Source organism: Palaemon carinicauda, chromosome 1 (assembly GCF_036898095.1).
Source record: "Palaemon carinicauda isolate YSFRI2023 chromosome 1, ASM3689809v2, whole genome shotgun sequence".
Taxonomy (NCBI): Eukaryota; Metazoa; Arthropoda; class Malacostraca; order Decapoda; family Palaemonidae; genus Palaemon; species Palaemon carinicauda.
Window position 1 is genome coordinate 9,349,363 of NC_090725.1, and position 20,179 is coordinate 9,369,541.

The following is a 20,179-nucleotide window of genomic DNA, read 5'->3' on the forward strand; positions in this document are numbered from 1 at the left end:
ACCCTCGAACGCAACACTGTAACACTTTGCGCTATCACTTTATCACTTTTGATTTTCTGTTTGCACTTATTTCACTGAACTCGAAACTTTAAGTGGTTTGTACCTGAAACACGCAATCCTATCCTTCATTAAAAGTTAGTAATTGCGAAAACAGTATTACAATGTAACAGAAAAACATAATGAAAGATAAAGAATTCAGTGGCTGGAAAAGAGACTAAACACTAGATCAAATAAACTACGTTTAAAATCTCTCACCGCATAAAGACTGGGAACAAGAATAAAACTCTAGAAACGTTTTACCTTCTTCCCCTAAAGAGACTAGGGAGAAGAGCAAAAACGATAACAACGTTACCCGCTTGAACGAAACGTTTATCCTCCTCTCTCTCCCTCCGTCTCTATCTCTCTCTCTCTCTCTCTTGACTTAGAACCTGAGAGAAGAGCCCAATTATATATCTCGTTAAAACATATTATTTGTTAAAGGAAAAAACTGAAAGATTTCCCAAATAAAAAGTTCCTTTATTAGAATTAAAACCATTTAAGCTAAGAAAGAATGAACAAAACGCTAGAATCGGTTTACTCTTACTGCAACGTGAAACCGTGAATACTCTCTCTCTATCGTAACGATAGAGCGCAAGTTGAACGTTCTGAACGTCAACAACTGCGGAGACAAAACAAAACGTTAGTTCAACTTTGAAAAACAGTACGAGACTATCAAAGAAATTCTTTCAAAAACATTAAAATTAAAATAGCATAAAATCTTAACAGGAAAAACGAAATGACGGGCTCAATGTTAATTAACTTCGGTTCCAAGTAATGACCGCCTACTATTAGGAAAGGTCGCATATAAACAAACATAAAAATTAATTTTTATAAGTTTATAATAAAAGGAAGTTAATCGAAGAGGCCTATAAAAGGCGGAGAGATATAAAATAAATCTATAACTTTGTTAAGCAAAATTAAGAAAGAGAGTCGATACTCTCTTCGACACCAACACTTCCGTCTAAGGGAAGGGTCGGCCATTTAAAAGTGAAAGAGAGTTCATACTCTCTTCGTCACCATAATTAAATCAAATTAATTCCAAAAGCTAGCTAAGCTAATGATAAAGCTTCCTGAATAGCGAAAGCTAAACTCTAGAGCAAATACATCACCAAATCGTGAACAATAACTCCAGAATCAACAGCGTATCCAAGTAGGTCTAGCCGGTGGCACGACAGAGGAAAAATTGAGGTCTTGTTGACAAGAAGTACTGGAGTACCTGACCACAGATGGCGCTGTTGTGTACACCCCCACCTGTATAGCGATCGCTGGCGTATCCCGACCGTAGATTTCTGTCGGGCAACAGAGTTGACAGCTACATGATCATCGGGTAAGTTTAATATTGAAAATTGTATTTTTCCTAACTATACGAACCTTAGCTATTTAATAGGGGTATTACTTTTGGCGTAGCTGAAATGACGAGCCATTAGAATTTTAACGAGGGTTTACTACCCCATCGCTATTTAGCCGGGGTAGGGGAGGGTAGCTTGCTACCCCCCCCCCCCTTTACACACACCTGTGCTTGAGCTCACTTTGCTTGGAGGTAGGAATTCAAGGGGGAAAGGGCTGGCGGGCAAGTTTGATTAAATAGCTAAGGTTTGTATAGTAAGGAAAAATACAAATTATCTACGAATTAGTCATTTGTTCCGTAACTGACATACAAACCACGCTATTTAATAGGGGTGACTCACCCATTAGGAAGGGTAGACGTCCCAGCCAGTACTGACTTGTTGGCTTTGCCCTGGGGCTCGTTATTTGAGTGTGTCAGCACTCAAAAATAAGGAGTCCCTGCACCTCGCTAGAACCTTGCTACGCAAGGAATTCGGCCTACGCAAGCTGTGTGAAGGTATAATGAAGTGTGACTTGTCCTAGGAGGTTGACCTGAAGTTCTTTAGATGGAAACTTTAGGCTAGGACTCCCAATACCACCTCGTCAGGGTATGGGGACGTGACAGTTAAAGCTTCATACTAGGAACACAAGAAAACATGGTTTACCTGCAGTAGTTTGAGGTCAGCTATGCAGAGAACCCAGGATGCTGCTTTCCCCAAGGGAGGGGAAGATGAAGAAAAGAATAAGGGCCAGACAAACCTTTTCATTCATGCAGACTAAAACCGGGTAACAATGCCCTCAACCTTCTGCTACTTGTCCAATAAGGAGCTTGAGGTTTAAACCAGCTGTTGTGCAGCCACCACAGGGCTGATAGAGAACGTATCGAGCCTCCTGTGGGTCACGTCTTGCAGGTAGTGGGCTGTGAAGGTCGTCTGACGCTTCCACACCCCAGCTTGAAGAACCTGCATCACCGACAAATTATTTTTGAAGGCCAGGGACGTAGCTACGCCCCTGACATCATGTGCTCTAGGGCGACGTGACAGAGGAGGGTCTGGATTCAGGGACAGATGAATCACCCTACGAATCCATGCCGAGATGGTGTTCTTGGTGACCCTCCTCTTAGTCCTCCCTGTGCTAACAAATAAGGCTAGCACCTGAGGACGGACTGCAGCCGTTCTTTTGAGATACTGTATAGCCTCAAACTCCTTACTGGGCATAGTAGGAGATGGTCTATTACAGAACGAAGACTCGAAACTTGGAAGGAGTCGAACCGAGGGTCCGTTACTCCCGGATTCTGAGTCTTAGCAATAAACTCTGGGACGAATCTGAACGTTAACTTCCCCCATCCCCTTGAATGGGCGATGTCATACGAGAGACCATGAAGTTCACTAACACGCTTGGCCGAAGCCAAAGCTAGTAGGAACACCGTCTTCAAAGTTAGGTGGCGGTCTGAAACCTGGCGTAATGGTTCATAGGGAGGTCTCTTAAGAGACCTGAGAACTCGAACCACGTTCCATGGAGGAGGTCTCACTTCCGACTGAGGGCAGGTAAGTTCATAACTCCGTATGAGTAGGGAAAGTTCCAGCGAAGAAGAAATGTCCATTCCTTTGAGCCTGAAGGCTAGACTTAAGGCTGAGCGATAGCCTTTCACCGCCGAGACTGAAAGGCGCATTTCTTCCCGCAAATATACGAGGAACTCCGCTATTGTTGGAATAGTGGCATCGAGTGGAGAGATACCCCTTTCACGACACCAACCACAGAAGACTTTCCACTTTGCCTGGTAGACCCCTGCGGATGACCTGCGCAGGTGTCCAGACATCCTAGTCGCAACTTGTTGCGAAAATCCTCTCTCAGCGAGGAGATGCTGGATAGTCTCCAGGCATGAAGTCGAAGCGAAGCTACGGCTTTGTGGAAGATGTTGGCGTGTGGTTGTTTCAGTAGCTCGTGAAGAGGAGGGAGTTCTCTCGGGGGCTCCGTAAGGAGTTGCAGGAGGTCCAGAAACCACTCTGCGTGATGCCATAGCGGAGCTATCAGGGTCATCGATAGATTGACCAATATTCTGGTCTTGTTGAGCACCCTCTTCATCAGACAGAACGTGGGAAAGACGTAAACGTCAATGTTGTCCCACCGTTGTTGGAAGGCATCTTGCCAGAGAGCCTTGGGGTCCGGGACTGGGGAGCAGTACAGCGGGATCTTGAAGTTCAGCGCTGTAGCGAACAGATCCACAGTCGGGGAACCCCACAAAGTCAGGACTTTCTTGGCTACTTGAGGATCCAAAGACCATTTGGTACTCCCTATCTGCGTCGCTCTGCTCAGACTGTCGGCGAGCACATTCCTTTTGCCTGGAATGAAGCGAGCTGAAAGTGTGACTGAGTGGACTTCGGACCATCTCAGGATCTCTACTGCAAGATGGGATAGCTGTTCCGAGAAGATACCTCCCTGCTTGTTGATATAAGCCACTACTGTGGTGTTGTCGCTCATCATCACCAAAGAGTGGCCCGCCAGGACCTGATGGAACTTCTGAAGTGCCAGGAATACGGCCTTCATTTCTAGCAGGTTTATGTGGAGGTACCTTTCTGATTCTGACCACAGGCCTGAGGTCCTGTGGTTCAGAAAGTGGGCCCCCCACCCTATCTTTGATGCGTCCGAAAACAACATCAAATCCGGGGGAAGGACGAGAAGATCCACTCCCTTTCGTAGGTTCTCGTCTGCTAACCACTACTGAAGGTCCGTCTGTTCCGTGGGACCCATAGAGATCAGAGAGTCCGGGGAATCGTGTCCTTGATTCCACCGAGACTTGAGTCGCCACTGGAGAGATCTCATTCTGAGGCGACCATTGGGAACCAGACGGGCCAAGGAAGAGAGGTGGCCGAGGAGACGTAACCACATTTGGGCTGGAAGTTCTTCTCGTTTGAGGAAAGGCCTTGCGATCTTCCTCAGCCTTGCTATCCTGTCGTCTGATGGGAAGGCTTTGTGGAGATTGGTGTCTATGACCATGCCTAGGTATACCAGTTTCTGAGAGGGCTGCAGAGAGGACTTCTCGAGATTTACCATGATCCCCAGATCCTGGCAAAGTTCGAGAAGCCTGTCTCGGTGGCGAAGAAGGGTTGCCTCCGAGTCTGCTAGGATCAGCCAGTTGTCCAGGTAACGGAGGAGACAGATACCGATCCTGTGAGCCCACGATGATATCAGGGTGAACACTCTAGTGAACACCTGAGGAGCTGTGGAGAGACCGAAGCACAGCACCTTGAACTGGTAGATCTTGTTGTCTAGGCAAAATCTTAAGTACTTCCTGGAAGACGGATGGACTGGGATCTGGAAGTACGCGTCCTTTAGGTCCAGTGTACACATGAAGTCTTGCGGTCTCACTGCAAGTCTGACCGTGTCTGCCGTCTCCATGCTGAACGGAGTCTGTTTGACAAACCCGTTCAGGGTCGAGAGGTCGATGACTGGTCTCCAGCCTCCAGACGCCTTCTTTACAAGAGAGAGTCGACTGTAGAAGCCTGGGGACCAGTCTGCCACCTCTTGGAGAGCGTCCTTCTTCAACATGGTCTCGACTTCTGCCCGGAGGGCTTGCCCCCTTACCGATCCCATGGTAAGGGAGCTCAATGACACTGGCCTCGTTGTCAGGGGTGGTAGAGAGGATGTGAACGGGACGCGATAACCCTGAGCGATCACGGAAGTCGTCCAGGTATCTGCCCCGAGTTGCTGCCACCTTGTCGCGCAACTTTGTAGGCATCCCCCCACTGGTGGACATGCAGGGGACTGCCAATCCTAGCGTTTACGGCCTCGGCCGCTCCCTCTAGGATTTTTACCTCCCCTGGAGGACTTCCTGCCCTTCCTGTCCTTGACAGGAAAGGGCTGAGACACCTTTGGCTTTGCTGCTGTCGTCTTTTTCGTATTCTTAGCTGGAAGGGGCTGTTGTTGTTGCTGGAGGTTTGTAGGGCCTCGATGTCAGGGCCCTATGGAGGAGGGAGTCCTGGTTGGACTTCCTCCACCTCTCAGCGGCTAGCTCCACGTCCTTAGGCTCGAACAGACTCTTACCGAGCACGGAAGAGTGTCTGAGCCTGCTAACGTCGGAACTGGGGACTTTCTGGTGAAATCTCTCGTCAACTGCGTCTCGACGTTTCGGCATCGTATTGGCCCACAAGCTCGAGACTTGGTGGGCCAGATACTCAATGGTCCGCGTGCCAGAGAGTAAGAATATCTCCAGTGCCTTCCTGGTGCTTTCTTTGGACAGGTCCTCAGACCGCACCAGGATGCCCAGAAACCCCAGCCAGATGTCAAGCCACGAGGCTGCCTGCATGGCACACTTCGCCACCTTCTCCTGGCTTAGGATCTCAGTAGCAGAATACGAAACCTGCCGGTTGGAAAGTCTCTCTAGAGGGACTCCCCCAGTGAGTTCTTCCACAGAATGGTGAATGGGAAGACTCAAACAAGTCTCCTCTAAGATCTCGAAATACCTCCTCTGGTGGACTCGAGGAGGAGGGAGGAGTTTGTTACCGGCGCTGGATCTGTTGGAGGAGGCAAGGTCGGAGAGCTGGCCTTCGACCTTGTCTCTGGCACTCTTCATCCCTTGTGACCAGGGCAAGGCTGCACTGGCCATAGAGGGCTTCTGGGTGCCGTAGACTCGGTCCAAGACTATGTCCTTACCCTCACGAGGAGGAATCTCATGGTCCGGAAACGCGTTGAGATTTCTCATGAGGGTCAGAGCTTGCCAGAACGCATGTTCTGACTCTTGATGCTCTCCTCCCGAAGGGCTAGCAGCAAAGTCTCCAGTCCCCAGTGGCTCTTCCTGGGGGGACTCGTGGACATTCTCCGAAGATCTAGCTGGTTCCTGTCTGATCCTTGCAGAAGACTTAGGCAAAGTCTTTGAGTCCTTCGTCTCCCTCCTGGGAGGGATACAGTACTCTAGCAACGATGGATGCAGGCTCTTCTTCAACCCCGTGTGGGGAGACTTCTCAGGGAGAGGCGGAGTTTCCCCCATTGGTGCGATGGGGGAACGGACCGGCTCGTCCGACTCCCCTGAGGATGGGAAATCCTCGTCCGCAGGGGAGGGAGAGAAAGTCTGGGGGGGGGAGAGGGATCCTTGCGCAAGGATTTCCGAGGAGACAGCTTAGCCCTTGGAGAAGTCACCACGAAGGGGACTCCTCTCTTCCTCTTCAGGTGAGACGAGGTAGCCACTGCTTTGACCTAGCTCAGAGAATATAGGCTTAAAAACCTGCAGGAGAGCTCTGACTATGGTACCAAACCAGGGCTGTTGGTTGACAGTCGCGTTGTCAGACACTCCCTCTGGAGGGATGGGGATCGATCGATCCCTAAGAGAAGACAATAAACGAGGGTTCGCCTGAAACGGAGCTGAAAGAGAGTCCTTAGACCTATCCGGGAACCTCCCCTCCTCCAGCGAGCGCGCTGTTCTGCGCTTGCGAGGGGGGGAACGAGAAGATGATCTGTCTGCCTGAAGCCCCATGAAGTCGCGTGCGGGATCGCGCTGGCGATCGCAGCGCAAATCGCGCGATGAGCCCTGCCCTGGATCGCGCGCGGAAGGATCGTGCGAGACAGTAATTTCGCGCGTGCACGCGTGAGGGTGTGAGGGCGAGGGCGCGCATAGGTGATGGCGAGGGCGTGCGGCGCGCAGGGGCTGGAACGTGGGGAGGGACTGAAGGCTGGATAGGAGCTGGAGCGTGAGCAACCTTTTGCTCGCGCGTGAGCGGGTGCGCAGGAGAAATATTCCTAGCGCGTGGGCGTGGAGCGCGCGTGTCAGGAAGCACGGGGCGAGGATGCGATTGCGCAGCCTCATAAGACCGCAAAGGTGAGCTTTCACGCTGGCGCGCAGGAGAACGTTGCGCAGGTGGTGCAGGAACTGCCCTCTGAGGAGAACGAGGGTGCGCAGGAGATCGTGGGCGCGCATAGCGCGCATCAGGATGCGGGCGTAAGGGCGTGTGCTGCTGTGATGGGCGTGCAGGGCGCGCAACAGGATTCAGGCGCACTGGCGTGCGCTGCTGCGATGAGAGCGCTGGGTGCGCCACAGGATCCGGGCGCGCAGGTGTGTGCTGCTGAGTTGGACGCGCAACAGGATTCGGGCGCAGGGTGCGCCACAGGATCCGGGAGCGCAGGTGTGCGCTGCTGAGTTGGACGCGCAACAGGATTCGGGCGCAGGGTGCGCCACAGGGTCCGGGCGCGCAGGTGTGCGCTGCTGAGTTGGACGCGCAACAGGATTCGTGCGCAGGGTGCGCCACAGGGTCCGGGCACGCAGGTGTGCGCTGCTGAGTTAGACGCGCAACAGGATTCGGGCGCACGGGTCAGGGATCCCGAAGGACGACCTTCCACCGAAGGAGATCGTGAACGATCTTCGGAGAGGTCTAAGGTGGTAGCTGGCAGGATCGGTGAACGATGAGTCTCCTCCGCAGAGGACTGTGGGGACGACGAGCCGAAAAGGCGCCTCCTAACTCCCTTGTGAAGAGAAGGAAGTCCTCTATGGCGAAGGGGAGGACGAGCCTTCCGCCTTATACGCCCTCTAGGGGCCGTGGGATCAGCAAGCTGACCTTCATAAGGCCTCCGCAGAGGAGTCTCTGTAAGTGAACTTCCCCGGGGGGGGAGAGTCACCAGCAGGAGAGACCGTGGGACTAAGTTCCACCCTCGAAAGATGTTCAGAGGGGGAATCAGAGCCTTCAGCTACCTAAGCAACAACAGGAGCAGTTTGATCCGACACACTGGAGGCCTCCGTTATAACAACGTCGACGATAGACAGAGGATCTACGTCTGCTATCGCCGGCGATTGTTTAACAGCTGCCCCCAGCTTGATCATATCAAACAGGGCTTCCTTGGAGGGTGAACCCTGAAGCCCCAAGGAAGACCAAAGCTGTAACAAATCACGATTAGGCACAGTGAAATCAATATCCTCCTCTGAAGGAGGAGGGGCAGCTGCCTCGCTATGGGAGGCAACTACCTCTCCCGTACCCCGGGATCAGTCAACAGAACAACGGTCTACGCTCCCCTTCGACGGCCTCTCGGAAGAGACCGATCGAGTGGGATCTTCGGAGGAGGTTTGGGCTACGGAAGAAGAGGCCTTGGGATTTTCTCTCTTCAAAGAAGCCTTTGGAGGAGAAATATCCCCTTTGGACTTCTTCCGGCGCCGGGCAAAACCTCTCCCACTGGGAGGTAGACTACTCCCTACACTCACCGCATACATTACCCTTTTCACACCGTTGGCCCTTACAATGAGGACACAAGGTGTGAGGATCTGTGTGTACCGCCGACATAAAGGTCCCACAAGGGCGGTCAGGTAAACCAGGACACGTACGCATATTAATAGAGGCCAACTTCACACACTCTGTAGAAAAAGCAAAACAGATTAATGGCAGTAAAAGCGAGGGTGAGAGCAGACACATCTGTTCATCACCCGAGCCAAAAGCAAATTGAAGTACTGTATTCACCGGTGTGTGTGCGGGGGGGGTAGCAAGCTACCCCTCTCTACCCCCCGCTAACTAGCGGTGGGGTAGTAAACCCTCGTTAAAACTCTAATGGTTCGTCATTTCAGCTACGCCAAAGTAATAACCCATACTAAATAGCGTAGTTTGTATTTCAGTTACGGAACAATGTTATTTTCATTAGTAAAATAAATTTTTGAATATACTTACCCGATAATCATGTAGCTGTCAACTCCGTTGCCCGACAGAATTCTACGGAAGGGATACGCCAGCGATCACTATACTAGAAGGGGGTGTACTCACCAGCGCCACCTGTGGCCAGGTACTGCAGTACTTCTTGTTGACACCACCTCAATTTTTCCTCGGTCCACTGGTTCTCTATGGGGAGGAAGGGTGGGTCAATTAAATCATGATTATCGGGTAAGTATATTCAAAAATTTATTTTACTAATGAAAATAACATTTTTCAATATTAAACTTACCCGATAATCATGTAGCTGATTCACACCCAGGGAGGTGGGTGAAAACCAGTGTACATGACTATAAGTAAGCTAAGTATCCCGTATTTCATATTATCAGTTATTCAAAATAACAATGAAATTATAAGTACCTGGTAAGGAAGTCGACTTGAACCATTACTCTGCCTTTAATAAGTTCGTCTTCCTTACTGAGCGCAGCGTTCCTCTTAGGAGGCTGAACAACCCTAAGGTGCTGAAGTATACAGGGCTGCAACCCATACTAAAGGACCTCTACACAACCTCTAACCTAGGCGCTTCTCAAGAACGAATTGACCACCCGCCAAATCAAAAAGGATGCGGAAGGCTTCTTAGCCTACCGTAACAACCCAAAAAACAACAATAAAAGCATTCAAGAGAAAGGTTAAAAAAGGTTATGGGATTAAGGGAATGTAGTGGCTGAGCCCTCACCTACTACTGCACTCGCTGCTACGAATGGTCCCAGGGTGTAGCAGTTCTCGTAAAGAGACTGGACATCTTTAAGATAAAATGATGCAAACACTGACTTGCTCCTCCAATAAGTTGCATCCATAATGCTCTGCAGAGAACGGTTCTGTTTAAAGCCCATCGAAGTGGCTACAGCTCTCACTTCGTGGGTCCTTACCTTCAGCAAAGCAAGGTCTTCATCCTTCATGTGAGAATGGGCTTCTCTAATCAGAAGCCTTATATAATACGAAACTGCGTTTTTGGACATAGGCATCGAAGGTTTCTTGATTGCACACCATAAGGCTTCTGACTGTCCTCGTATAGGTTTTGACCTATTAAGATAGTATTTCAGAGCTCTGACAGGGCAAAGAACTCTTTCTAGCTCGTTACCCACCATGTTGGAGAGGCTAGGAATTTCGAACGATCTAGGCCAAGGACGTGAAGGAAGTTCATTCTTAGCTAAAAATCCGAGCTGTAAAGAACATGTTGCTGATTCGGATGTGAACCCAATGTTCTTGCTGAAGGCGTGAACCTCACTAACTCTTTTAGCTGTTGCAAGGCAGACGAGGAAAAGAGTTTTGAGAGTAAGGTCTTTGAAGGAAGCTGACTGGAGAGGTTCGAACCTAGGAGACATAAGGAACCTTAAGACTACGTCTAGATTCCAGCCTGGAGTGGATAAACGACGTTCTTTAGAAGTCTTGAAAGATTTAAGGATGTCTTGAAGGTCCTTGTTGGAGGAAAGATCCAAACCTCTGTGGCGGAGAACTGAAGCCAACATACTTCTGTACCCTTTAATCGTAGGAGCCGAAAGGGATCTCACATTCCTTAGATGTAATAGGAAGTCAGCTACTTGGGTTACAGAGGTATTGGTAGAGGAAACTGCATTGGCTCTGCACCAGCTTCGGAAGACTTCCCACTTGGATTGGTAGACTCTACGAGTGGATACCCTCCTTGCTCTGGCAATCGCTCTGGCTGCCTCCTTCGAAAAGCCTCTAGCTCTAGCGAATCTTTCGACAGTCTGAAGGCAGTCAGACGAAGAGCGTGGAGGTTTGGGTGTACCTTGTTTACGTGAGGTTGACGTAGAAGGTCCACTCTTAGAGGGAGAGTCCTGGGAACGTCGACCAGCCATTGTAGTACCTCTGTGAACCATTCTCTTGCGGGCCAAAGGGGAGCAACCAGCGTCAGCCGTGTCCCTTCGTGCGAGACGAACTTCTGAATGACTCTGTTGATGATCTTGAACGGCGGGAATGCATATAGGTCGAGATGGGACCAATTCAGCAGAAAAGCATCCACGTGAACTGCTGCTGGGTCTGGAACTGGGGAACAGTACAAAGGAAGCCTCTTGGTCATGGAGGTGGCGAACAGATCTATCGTAGGCTGACCCCACAAGGTCCAAAGTCTGTTGCACACGCTCTTGTGAAGGGTCCATTCCGTGGGGATGACTTGATCTTTTCTGCTGAGGCGATCTGCTGAGACGTTCATGTTGCCCTGAATGAACCTCGTTACCAGAGTGAGATTTAGACTTCTTGACCAAATGAGGAGGTCCCTTGCTATCTCGTACAGCTTCCTCGAATGGGTCCCTCCCTGCTTGGAGATGTAAGCCAAGGCTGTGGTGTTGTCGGAGTTCACCTCCACCACCTTGTCTAACAGGAGGGACTTGAAGTTCATTAAGGCCAGATGAACTGCCAGCAGCTCCTTGCAGTTGATGTGGAGCGTTTCCTGTTCCTTGTTCCATGTTCCCGAGCATTCCTGTCCGTTCAAGGTCGCGCCCCAGCCCGAGTCTGATGCGTCCGAAAAGAGATGAAGATTGGGGGTCTGAATCGCTAACGATAGACCCTCCTTGAGAAGGATGTTGGTCTTCCACCACAAGAGAGAAGTCTTCATCTCTTTGGTGACAGGAATAGAGACTGCTTCGAGCGTCAAATCCTTGTCCCAGTGAGCTGCTAGATGGAATTGGAGAGGGCGGAGGTGGAGTCTCCCTAACTCGACGAACAGGGCTAACGATGACAGGGTCCCTGTTAGACTCATCCACTGTCTCACCGAGCAACTGTTCCTCTTCAGCATGCTCAGGATGCATTCTAGGGCTTGGCTTATCCTTGGGGCCGATGGAAAAGCCCGAAAAGCCTGACTCCGAATCTCCATTCCCAGGTAAACGATGGATTGGGAGGGAATGAGCTGGGACTTTTCTAAGTTGACCAATAGACCCAGTTCCTTGATCAAGTCCAAAGTCCAGTTGAGACTCTCCAGACAGCGACGACTTGTGGGGGCTCTTAACAGCCAGTCGTCTAAATAAAGGGAGGCTCCGATGTCCGCTAAGTGGAGGAATTTTGCAATATTCCTCATCAGACGCGTAAACACCATAGGAGCTGTGCTTAGGCCAAAACACAGGGCTTGGAATTGGTACACAACCTTTCCAAAAACGAATCTCAGGAAAGGTTGGGAGTCTGGATGAATAGGAACGTGAAAGTAAGCGTCTTTCAGATCCAACGAGACCATCCAGTCCTCCTGCCTGACCGCTGCTAGGACCGACTTCGTCGTCTCCATAGTGAACGTCTGCTTGGTGACATAAGCATTGAGCGCGCTGACGTCCAGCACCGGTCTCCAACCTCCTGTCTTCTTGGCCACCAGAAAGAGACGGTTGTAGAAGCCCGGGGATTGATGGTCCCGGACTATCACCACTGCCTTCTTCTGTAACAGGAGCGATACCTCCTGGTGTAACGCTAGCCTCTTGTCCTTTTCCTTGTAGTTGGGAGAGAGGTTGATGGGAGAAGTGGTCAGAGGGGGATTGCGGCAGAATGGTATCCTGTAACCCTCCCTTAGCCACTTGACAGACTGGGCGTCTGCACCTCTTCTTTCCCAAGCTTGCCAGAAGGTCTTGAGTCTGGCTCCTACTGCTGTCTGGAGAGGAGGAGAGTCAGTGTTTGCCTTTTGAAGTCTTGGGACCTTTCTTAGACCTGCCCCTGAAAGAGTCTGGACGGGTACTTCCTCGGCTGGGGGCTCTGCCACGAAAGGGCGGAATAAATCTTGTAGCAGGAGTATCGGCCACTGGGGTGCGGTAAGTTCTGGGAACTGAAGGAGCAACCTTAGCCTTACGAGCTGAAGAGGCCACAAGGTCATGAGTGTCCTTCTGAATAAGGGCTGCAGACAAATCCTTGATAAGCTCTTCGGGGAACAGGAACTTAGAAAGCGGAGCAAAAAGTAACTGAGACCTTTGACAAGAGGTGATGCCAGTAGAAAGAAAAGTGCAAAGTTGTTCCCTTTTCTTGAGTACTCCTGAAACAAACATTGAGGCAAGTTCGCCGGACCCATCCCGAATTGCTTTATCCATACAGGACATTATAAGCATGGCTGAGTCCTTGTCAGCAGGGGCAGTCTTCTTGCTCAAGGCCCCCAGGCACCAGTCGAGAAAATTGAAAATCTCAAAGGCACGAAATATACCCTTTAAGAAGTGGTCTAAGTCGGAAAAGGTCCAGCAGACCTTAGAGCGCCTCATAGCCGATCTACGTGGAGAGTCGACCAAACTTGAGAAGTCAGCCTGGGCAGAGGCAGGGATTCCCAAGCCTGGTTCCTCTCCTGTGGCATACCATACGCCCGCCTTAGAAGTCAGCTTAGTAGGAGGGAACATAAAAGAAGTCTTCCCTAGTTGCTGTTTGGACTGCAACCAATCCCCTAACATTCTTAAAGCTCTCTTAGAGGATCTAGCAAAGACGAGCTTAGTATAGGCCGACTTAACAGTTTGCATGCCTAGAGAAAACTCAGATGGAGGAGAGCGAGGAGTAGCAGAAACAAAATGATCCGGGTAAACCTCTCTGAAAAGAGCCAGGACCTTGCGAAAGTCAATGGAGGGAGGAGAAGACTTGGGTTCCTCCACGTCCGAAGAGGGATCATCTAGGTGCGCAGCTTCCTCCTCAGAAACCTCATCACCTGAGTGTTGCGAAGCGAGAGGTAAAGTTACAGCGGTGTGCTGAACAGCAGAATCCTGACAAGCGGGTGCATAAACACTTGCGGTTTCATCCTCAAGTCTCTGTTGAAGAGGATGAGGGCTGGTAACGACAAAGTCAAGAGGCTGGGATGAAGGAGGTTCTGCGGCGGTTTGAGGAGCAAGTGTGGAGAGAGGCGACTGTATTAAAACCTGAGGTTCAGGCTGCAAAGACTGGTCAAGTAGAGTAGAAGAAGGTAGGTGCATGCGTTGAGGTGGTTGACTCCTAGCATGAGTTTCCTGTCTCAAGAGTTGCGCTTGCTTCAAGGGTTGAGGTGGATGCGCAGTAGCAGGTTCCTGTCTCACGAGTTGAGGTTCTTGAGGTGTGAGCTGCGAGAGTTGAGGTAGCGGCTGCGCAGAACGCAGTTCCTGTCTCACGAGTTGAGGTTCTTGAGGTGCTAGCCTCAAGAGTTGAGGTTCTCGCCTTGAGGAAAGTGGAGGTAGCAGCTGCGAGAGCTGAGGTGGCTGCCTCAAGGATGGTAGAGGTTGTCGTACCTCAAGAGGTTGTTGCCTCGAAGATGGTCTAACTGCAAGAAACTCTTGCCTCAAAGGAAGAGGAGGATGTAAGGCATAAGACTCCTGTTCCCATTGTTGAGGTTGCCTTAAGGAAGGTGGAGGTTGCTGCACAACGCTGGTAACTGGCAACTCCCAACGCGGTAGCTCACGCATGGAGGTAGCTTGAGGAACCTCAACTTCGTACGTCTGGCAGACTGGACTGCGGTGAGGAGGAGCGCTCGCAGGAGGAGGTGTAACCTTCTCTGCCTGAAACTCACGCATTAAGACCGCAAGCTGCGACTGCATGGACTGCAGCAAAGTCATCTTGGGATCAACAGACGATAAGGTTTGTTGAGGCAAAGCCTTAACAGAAGATGAGGTCTGTTGAGGCATCGCCTTACCTCTCTTAGGAGGTGTGCAGTCACCTGATGACTGCGGAGAGTCAGAGCTAACCCAATGACTGCATCCGGGTTGTTGAACTCGTGAGGTCTGGACTTTACGTTTAAGAGGTCTTGAGACCTGAGTCCAGCGTTTTCTCCCCGAAATTTCTTCTGCAGACGAGGAAAATAAAGGCTCAATCGTCTGCGGGTGGGAGTGACGGTCTCTGTAAGACACGCCCGCAACCACCGAGGATACTTCTGTGCGCCGATCAAGGCCTGCCGAACCCTTTTGCCCTTCGACATTGCTTCTCCCCTGGGCTTGGGAGCTTGCAAGAGGTCCCGGACTGGGAGGACGACTGGCACGCACAGAAGTACCCTCACGCACAACACTGACACTGACACTAGCACTCGGCACCGCACTGACACTAGCACTCGGCACAGCACTGGCACTACCACTTCCCACTGCACTTTTCACCTTAAGTTCCTTGACGTCCGCCAAGAGGAACTTGTGGTCACTCACTACCGATTCCACTTTGTCACCTAAAGCCTGAATGGCACGCAAAACATCGGACATATCAGGCTGAGCACAAATAGTAGGTTCGGGGGTAGCCACTACAGGGGGAGGAAAAGGTTGAGGATCATGAGGTGAGGAATAAAGCGAAGAGCGAGCAGAACTCCTCCTAACTCTCTCTCTCTCTAACTTAGTGGTATATTTAAGGAATCGAACAAACTCAAGTTCCGAAAGTCCGGCGCATTCCTCACATCGATCTTCCAACTGACAGGATTTTTCCCTACAGTCGGAACAAGCGGTGTGAGGATCAACCGAGGCCTTCGGAATACGCCTAATACAAGTCCTACATCGTCTATGGGGAGGGGCTTGAGAAAGGTCGGACATCTTGAATCAAAGAGCTAGTCAAGGGGGATTCCAAATAAAGCAAAAGATCGTTAACCATTAATCAAATCAATATAAAAGCTATCTAAGCTAATAGAAAAGTTTCCAGTATAGCGAAAGCTGAAATCTTAGAGCAATACTTCACCAAAAACCGTGAACAAGACTCCAAAATTATAAGCGTATCCATGAACGTCTTGCCGGAAGCACGACAGAGGAAAAATTGAGGTGGTGTCAACAAGAAGTACTGCAGTACCTGGCCACAGGTGGCGCTGGTGAGTACACCCCCTTCTAGTATAGTGATCGCTGGCGTATCCCTTCCGTAGAATTCTGTCGGGCAACGGAGTTGACAGCTACATGATTATCGGGTAAGTTTAATATTGAAAAAATATATTTTCTGTTCAAAATGAGAATCTGTAATACAGTACAACTTTACCGGGAGCCTTTGTAGTTTATGGGTACAGCCCTTTGACCGGCCGAAAATCAAGTAAAAAAAAGTCCGAAATTAGCTATTTGTCACGAGAATGGTCACGGAATGAAATAATATTAAATTAACTAGTTTTGTAAATACTTGTCCCAACAATCTACATACTAGGACCACTCTGGTCATGGATGTCGGAAATGTGCGAGAAAAATGGACAACTAACCCAAATTCCCCTCCTAACCTGGCCTACAAGCCATGTCCTTACCTTCCTCGTGACCTAACCGGGGGAGTTAACGCCCCCCTGCGACCCCCTAACCACTGTCACTAATATACAAACCCCACAAACCTAACCTAACCGAACCTGGTAGTTCCCAGGTCACTACCCCTATCCGGGGGCAAGCCCCCGGACCCCCTTCGTAAGTCTCTCTCCTACACAAAAAAAAAGGTATGGGCAGCACCCAAAATTATAAACCACGTTGTCATAATAAAAAAGTTACTCAGGCTTACCTTAATATTCGATGTCACTAAACCCAAAATCCTCGGGTTCTTCCACCTTCACCAATTTTACACTTCTCACATGTACCCCTAAAATCACCTAAAAGCCCTTCTCGAAATAAATAATGAAAAAATTTGGGGCAAACTCACGTAGGAGTATATACCTTAGTCTTAATCGAATCAATTTGATCAATATGAGTGATAAACTCAGCAACATCACTCAAAGAGAAACTGTACGAAACACGTATATCCATTACGGCGGTTAGAGTTGGAAAGGGTCGACTCCAGGTCAATCTCAGGTCATGTGGGGGGGGATTAAAAATTTGAAATCACACGGCCAACAAAAGGGTTAGTTCGGTTGCTTTGTTTGACACTGGCTTTATCTACCGAAACATCTTAACTAGATGTTGGCTAACCTAATCTTTGGTTGTATATAAAACAAATTAGTATTCGGCATAATTTCAGGACATGTCCCAACGAAATAACAATCTTAACAAGAGGTTAAAAATGAAGATTGTTGGAATTAGCGAAAACATAAGTCCGAACATCGATAACTATTCAAGCTTGCGCCACCAGCTGATAGGAGAACCGAACGCCGCCAAACGGTTGTTGTTAAAGTCAAGTAGGAAACAATGCTTGCAGGAAATTTTACGATCGAGTAAGTTGGCCGTGGCTTCAGAGGACGATGCATTATAATGACCTTTCCCTAACCTAACATTTCATGATAATTATCCTAGAAGTACAGTATCAAATTTCACTATAAATGACGTGTCCCTAAAAACTACAAACTTAACGGAAACCTAAATATGTAGATTGACGGGACAGTATTAAATTGTAAAACCGAAAGTTTCTTAGACTGGGATGACACAGGCTCTATCTATCGGGAAAGTTGGAAACTAACCAGGAGCTACCCGTGACTTGCGTTCGGACCGTGCTGAACTTAGAAAATATTGCTGTGGTAAAGGTAAATTATGATATTATTCAAAATGATAAAATAACATCATATTATGGTATGTTGGATCATTGTAAAGAACATCTTCCCCATAATGAAAAACGATTTGGCTAGTAATAAGAAAGATATCGTCCTGTCCCCAAAAACTACAGACCCCCCCTTTATCGGAAAAAATAGGGCCCACAAGATCAGTTTCAGCAAAAGGGAACACAAATGTATGCAATCCAAGGTTAGGTTAAGAATAAAAACATCAAGGTTTAATGTTTACCAATTGAAGGTGATGAATGCAAAGAAGGTGATGAATGCAAGAGTTGATGGGAGAAGTACAAGAGGAAGGCCAAGGTTTGGGTGGAGGGATGGTGTGAAGAAAGCTCTGGGTGATAGGAGGATAGATGTGAGAGAGGAAAGAGAGCGTGCTAGAAATAGGAATGAATGGCGAGCGATTGTGACGCAGTTCCGGTAGGCCCTGCTGCTTCCTCCGGTGCCTTAGATGACCGCGGAGGTAGCAGCAGTAGGGGACTCAGCAGTATGAAGCTTCATCTGTGGTGGAAATGTGGGAGGTTGGGCTGTGGCACCCTAGCAGTACCAGCTGAACTTGGCTGAGTCCCTGGTTAGGCTGGAGGAACGTAGAGAGTAGAGGTCCCCTTTTTTGTTTTGTTTCTTGTTGATGTCGGCTACCCCCTAAAATTGGGGGAAGTGCCTTTGGTATATGTATGTAATTGTAATACTTTGTATTGGGTTAATGTCTATTTGATGAAGGGCTTGGAGCCTTTGTACTTCAGCGGCCAGTTCCTCCGAGCATAAAATAGACTCCAAACAAACTAAACTCCAACCCCCGTAACTTAACCTACCAGCCGTATCGATTGATTGATTGATTTGGAGTTCTCTGGCATCCTGACATCAAAATAAGCTGTATCCTTAACTACTTGAGTGACAGGGGGCTAACGCCCCTGCCCCCGCGATCCCCTTTACACAGCTATATTCTTAGTCAGCAGTCATCATGAATATACCTCGAGGGCTTTTATAAACTTACGGGGGTGTATGTATGATAGCGGCCACCTGTATGTATTATGATTATGATGTCTAACTTAGAATACGGCAGTGTAAGGGGGGTCACAGGAGACGTTAGCCCTCACCCCACACCCCGTTAGGTAAGTAGGTAAGGACACAGGTTGTAGTTTAGGTTAGGGGGGGGGAAGTTTACGTTAATTGATGTCCATTTTTTATGAACGCGTGAGGAACCGGCCGCTGATATACAAAGGCTCCAACTTACGGACAACTACAACATAGCCTAGTTTTCCGGGTCAGCTTTAGGCCTAACCGGCATTACCCTGATTTCCTGAACAGAGATTTGAGGGATCAAAAAAAAAAAAAACTCTTACCTGCTCTTGCGGTGTTTTCGTGCCACTCTTTCTCCATCTGAATCACTTGAATATCTTCCCATACTTAATAATAATTAAAATCTCATTAAAGTTTCAATAATGCGCTCGAAAACAATATTTAGTTTCACTTTCCACATCTCATAAGCTGTGCCTCTCTAACGGCTCTCCTCAAGTACAATTGTCCTTTTCATTAACAGATTCTTTGGTATTTTCTGTTTTTCTTATATCTCCACCCATCTTCTGTTTATATATTAATCTTAAATGTCTTGTTACGTTGATATTGTTATTATCCTTTTCATTAAAAGATTCTTTGGTATTTTCCTTTTTTCTTATATCTCCACCCATCTTCTGTTCATATATAAATCTTACAAGTCTTGTTTCGTTGATATTGTTATTATCCTTTTCATTAAAAGATTCTTTGGTATTTTCCTTTTTTCTTATATCTCCACCCATCTTCTGTTCATATATAAATCTTACAAGTCTTGTTTCGTTGATATTGTTATTATCCTTTTCATTAAAAGATTCTTTGGTATTTTCCTTTTTTCCATCTTCTGTTCATATATAAATCTTACATGTCTTGTTACGTTGATATTGTTATTGTCTTTTTCATTAAAATATTCTTTGGTATTTTCCTTTTTTCTTATATCTTCATCCATCTTCTGTTCATATATAAATCTTACATGTCTTGTTACGTTGAAATTGTTATATTCTCGCATAAAATTAATCAAATTCCTTATTTATATTTATTGTAATACATTGTCCTTTCTTAAACATTTTAGTACCAGAACATAAGGGAAATATAAAGGGGACCCCGGAAGAAATTATCAGAAAGCGGATTTTTTTTCCCACAGAGTTCCACAAAGCTATGAAGTACCATTATTTGTACCTTATGGTATTTTCAAAATTCAAGACTGTCACCAAGATGGCTAGTGTGTCGATAACAAATGCATAAATTGCAATAAATCCAGTTTATGAAACTACATTTTATAGAAATGTACGGTATATTTCAACACAACATAATTCCAATCAAAATATGGCAGCGCTGTCACATATTAACATTCAGGGATGAGCCAAGATGGCAAACAAATTTGCCGTTAATCTAAATCGAAATAATAAAGATATTTTTGTAGCTTCAACAATAACAAGCAAAATATGTGCATGTGTGAAGCTAGAACAAAACTGTCATGTGACTTGTGTCAGTGGTGACAGATCTACATTCGTGGTGTTGAAGTGGAGGTAAATATCACGTGACAAGTAGGTTAACTTCTATCCTGAAGTACTGAGTGCCCACCTGGTCCCTCCTTGTGGAGTATGTTTTATTCTTGATGGAGGTCACCACATTCAAAGCTTGCTATGGTCACAGAATGTTACATATCATCAAGTGCTAAACGTGGCCACCAAGTTTCATATATACTTGAACGTTAGGGGAAGGATACCATAATTGTGTT

At 48.0% G+C, this 20,179-nt stretch overlaps 2 protein-coding genes across 3 annotated transcripts in view; both read right to left on the minus strand.

Moving 5' to 3' along the window:
* Positions 1 to 18,890, minus strand: part of LOC137641429 (serine/Arginine-related protein 53-like) — a 97,025-nt gene extending 78,135 nt beyond the window's left edge. Inside the window, exon 1 of one of the 2 annotated variants that reach the window (XM_068373970.1) lies at positions 18,732 to 18,890. In XM_068373970.1, the coding sequence (XP_068230071.1) occupies positions 18,732 to 18,793 (62 nt within the window). In that variant the 5' untranslated portion in view covers positions 18,794 to 18,890. The remainder of the gene's footprint in view (positions 1 to 18,731) is intronic. The other variant, XM_068373977.1, reaches the window with a different exon arrangement.
* A 9-nt stretch (positions 18,891 to 18,899) lies between these two features.
* Positions 18,900 to 19,387, minus strand: LOC137646329 (small ribosomal subunit protein bS6-like). The gene is made up of 2 exons (XM_068379440.1): positions 19,304 to 19,387; positions 18,900 to 19,187 (listed from the first exon to the last, which is right to left on the minus strand). The coding sequence occupies exons 1-2, from the start codon at positions 19,385 to 19,387 to the stop codon at positions 18,900 to 18,902; spliced, it is 372 nt and encodes a 123-aa protein (XP_068235541.1).
* Between the last annotated feature and the right edge of the window lie 792 nt (positions 19,388 to 20,179).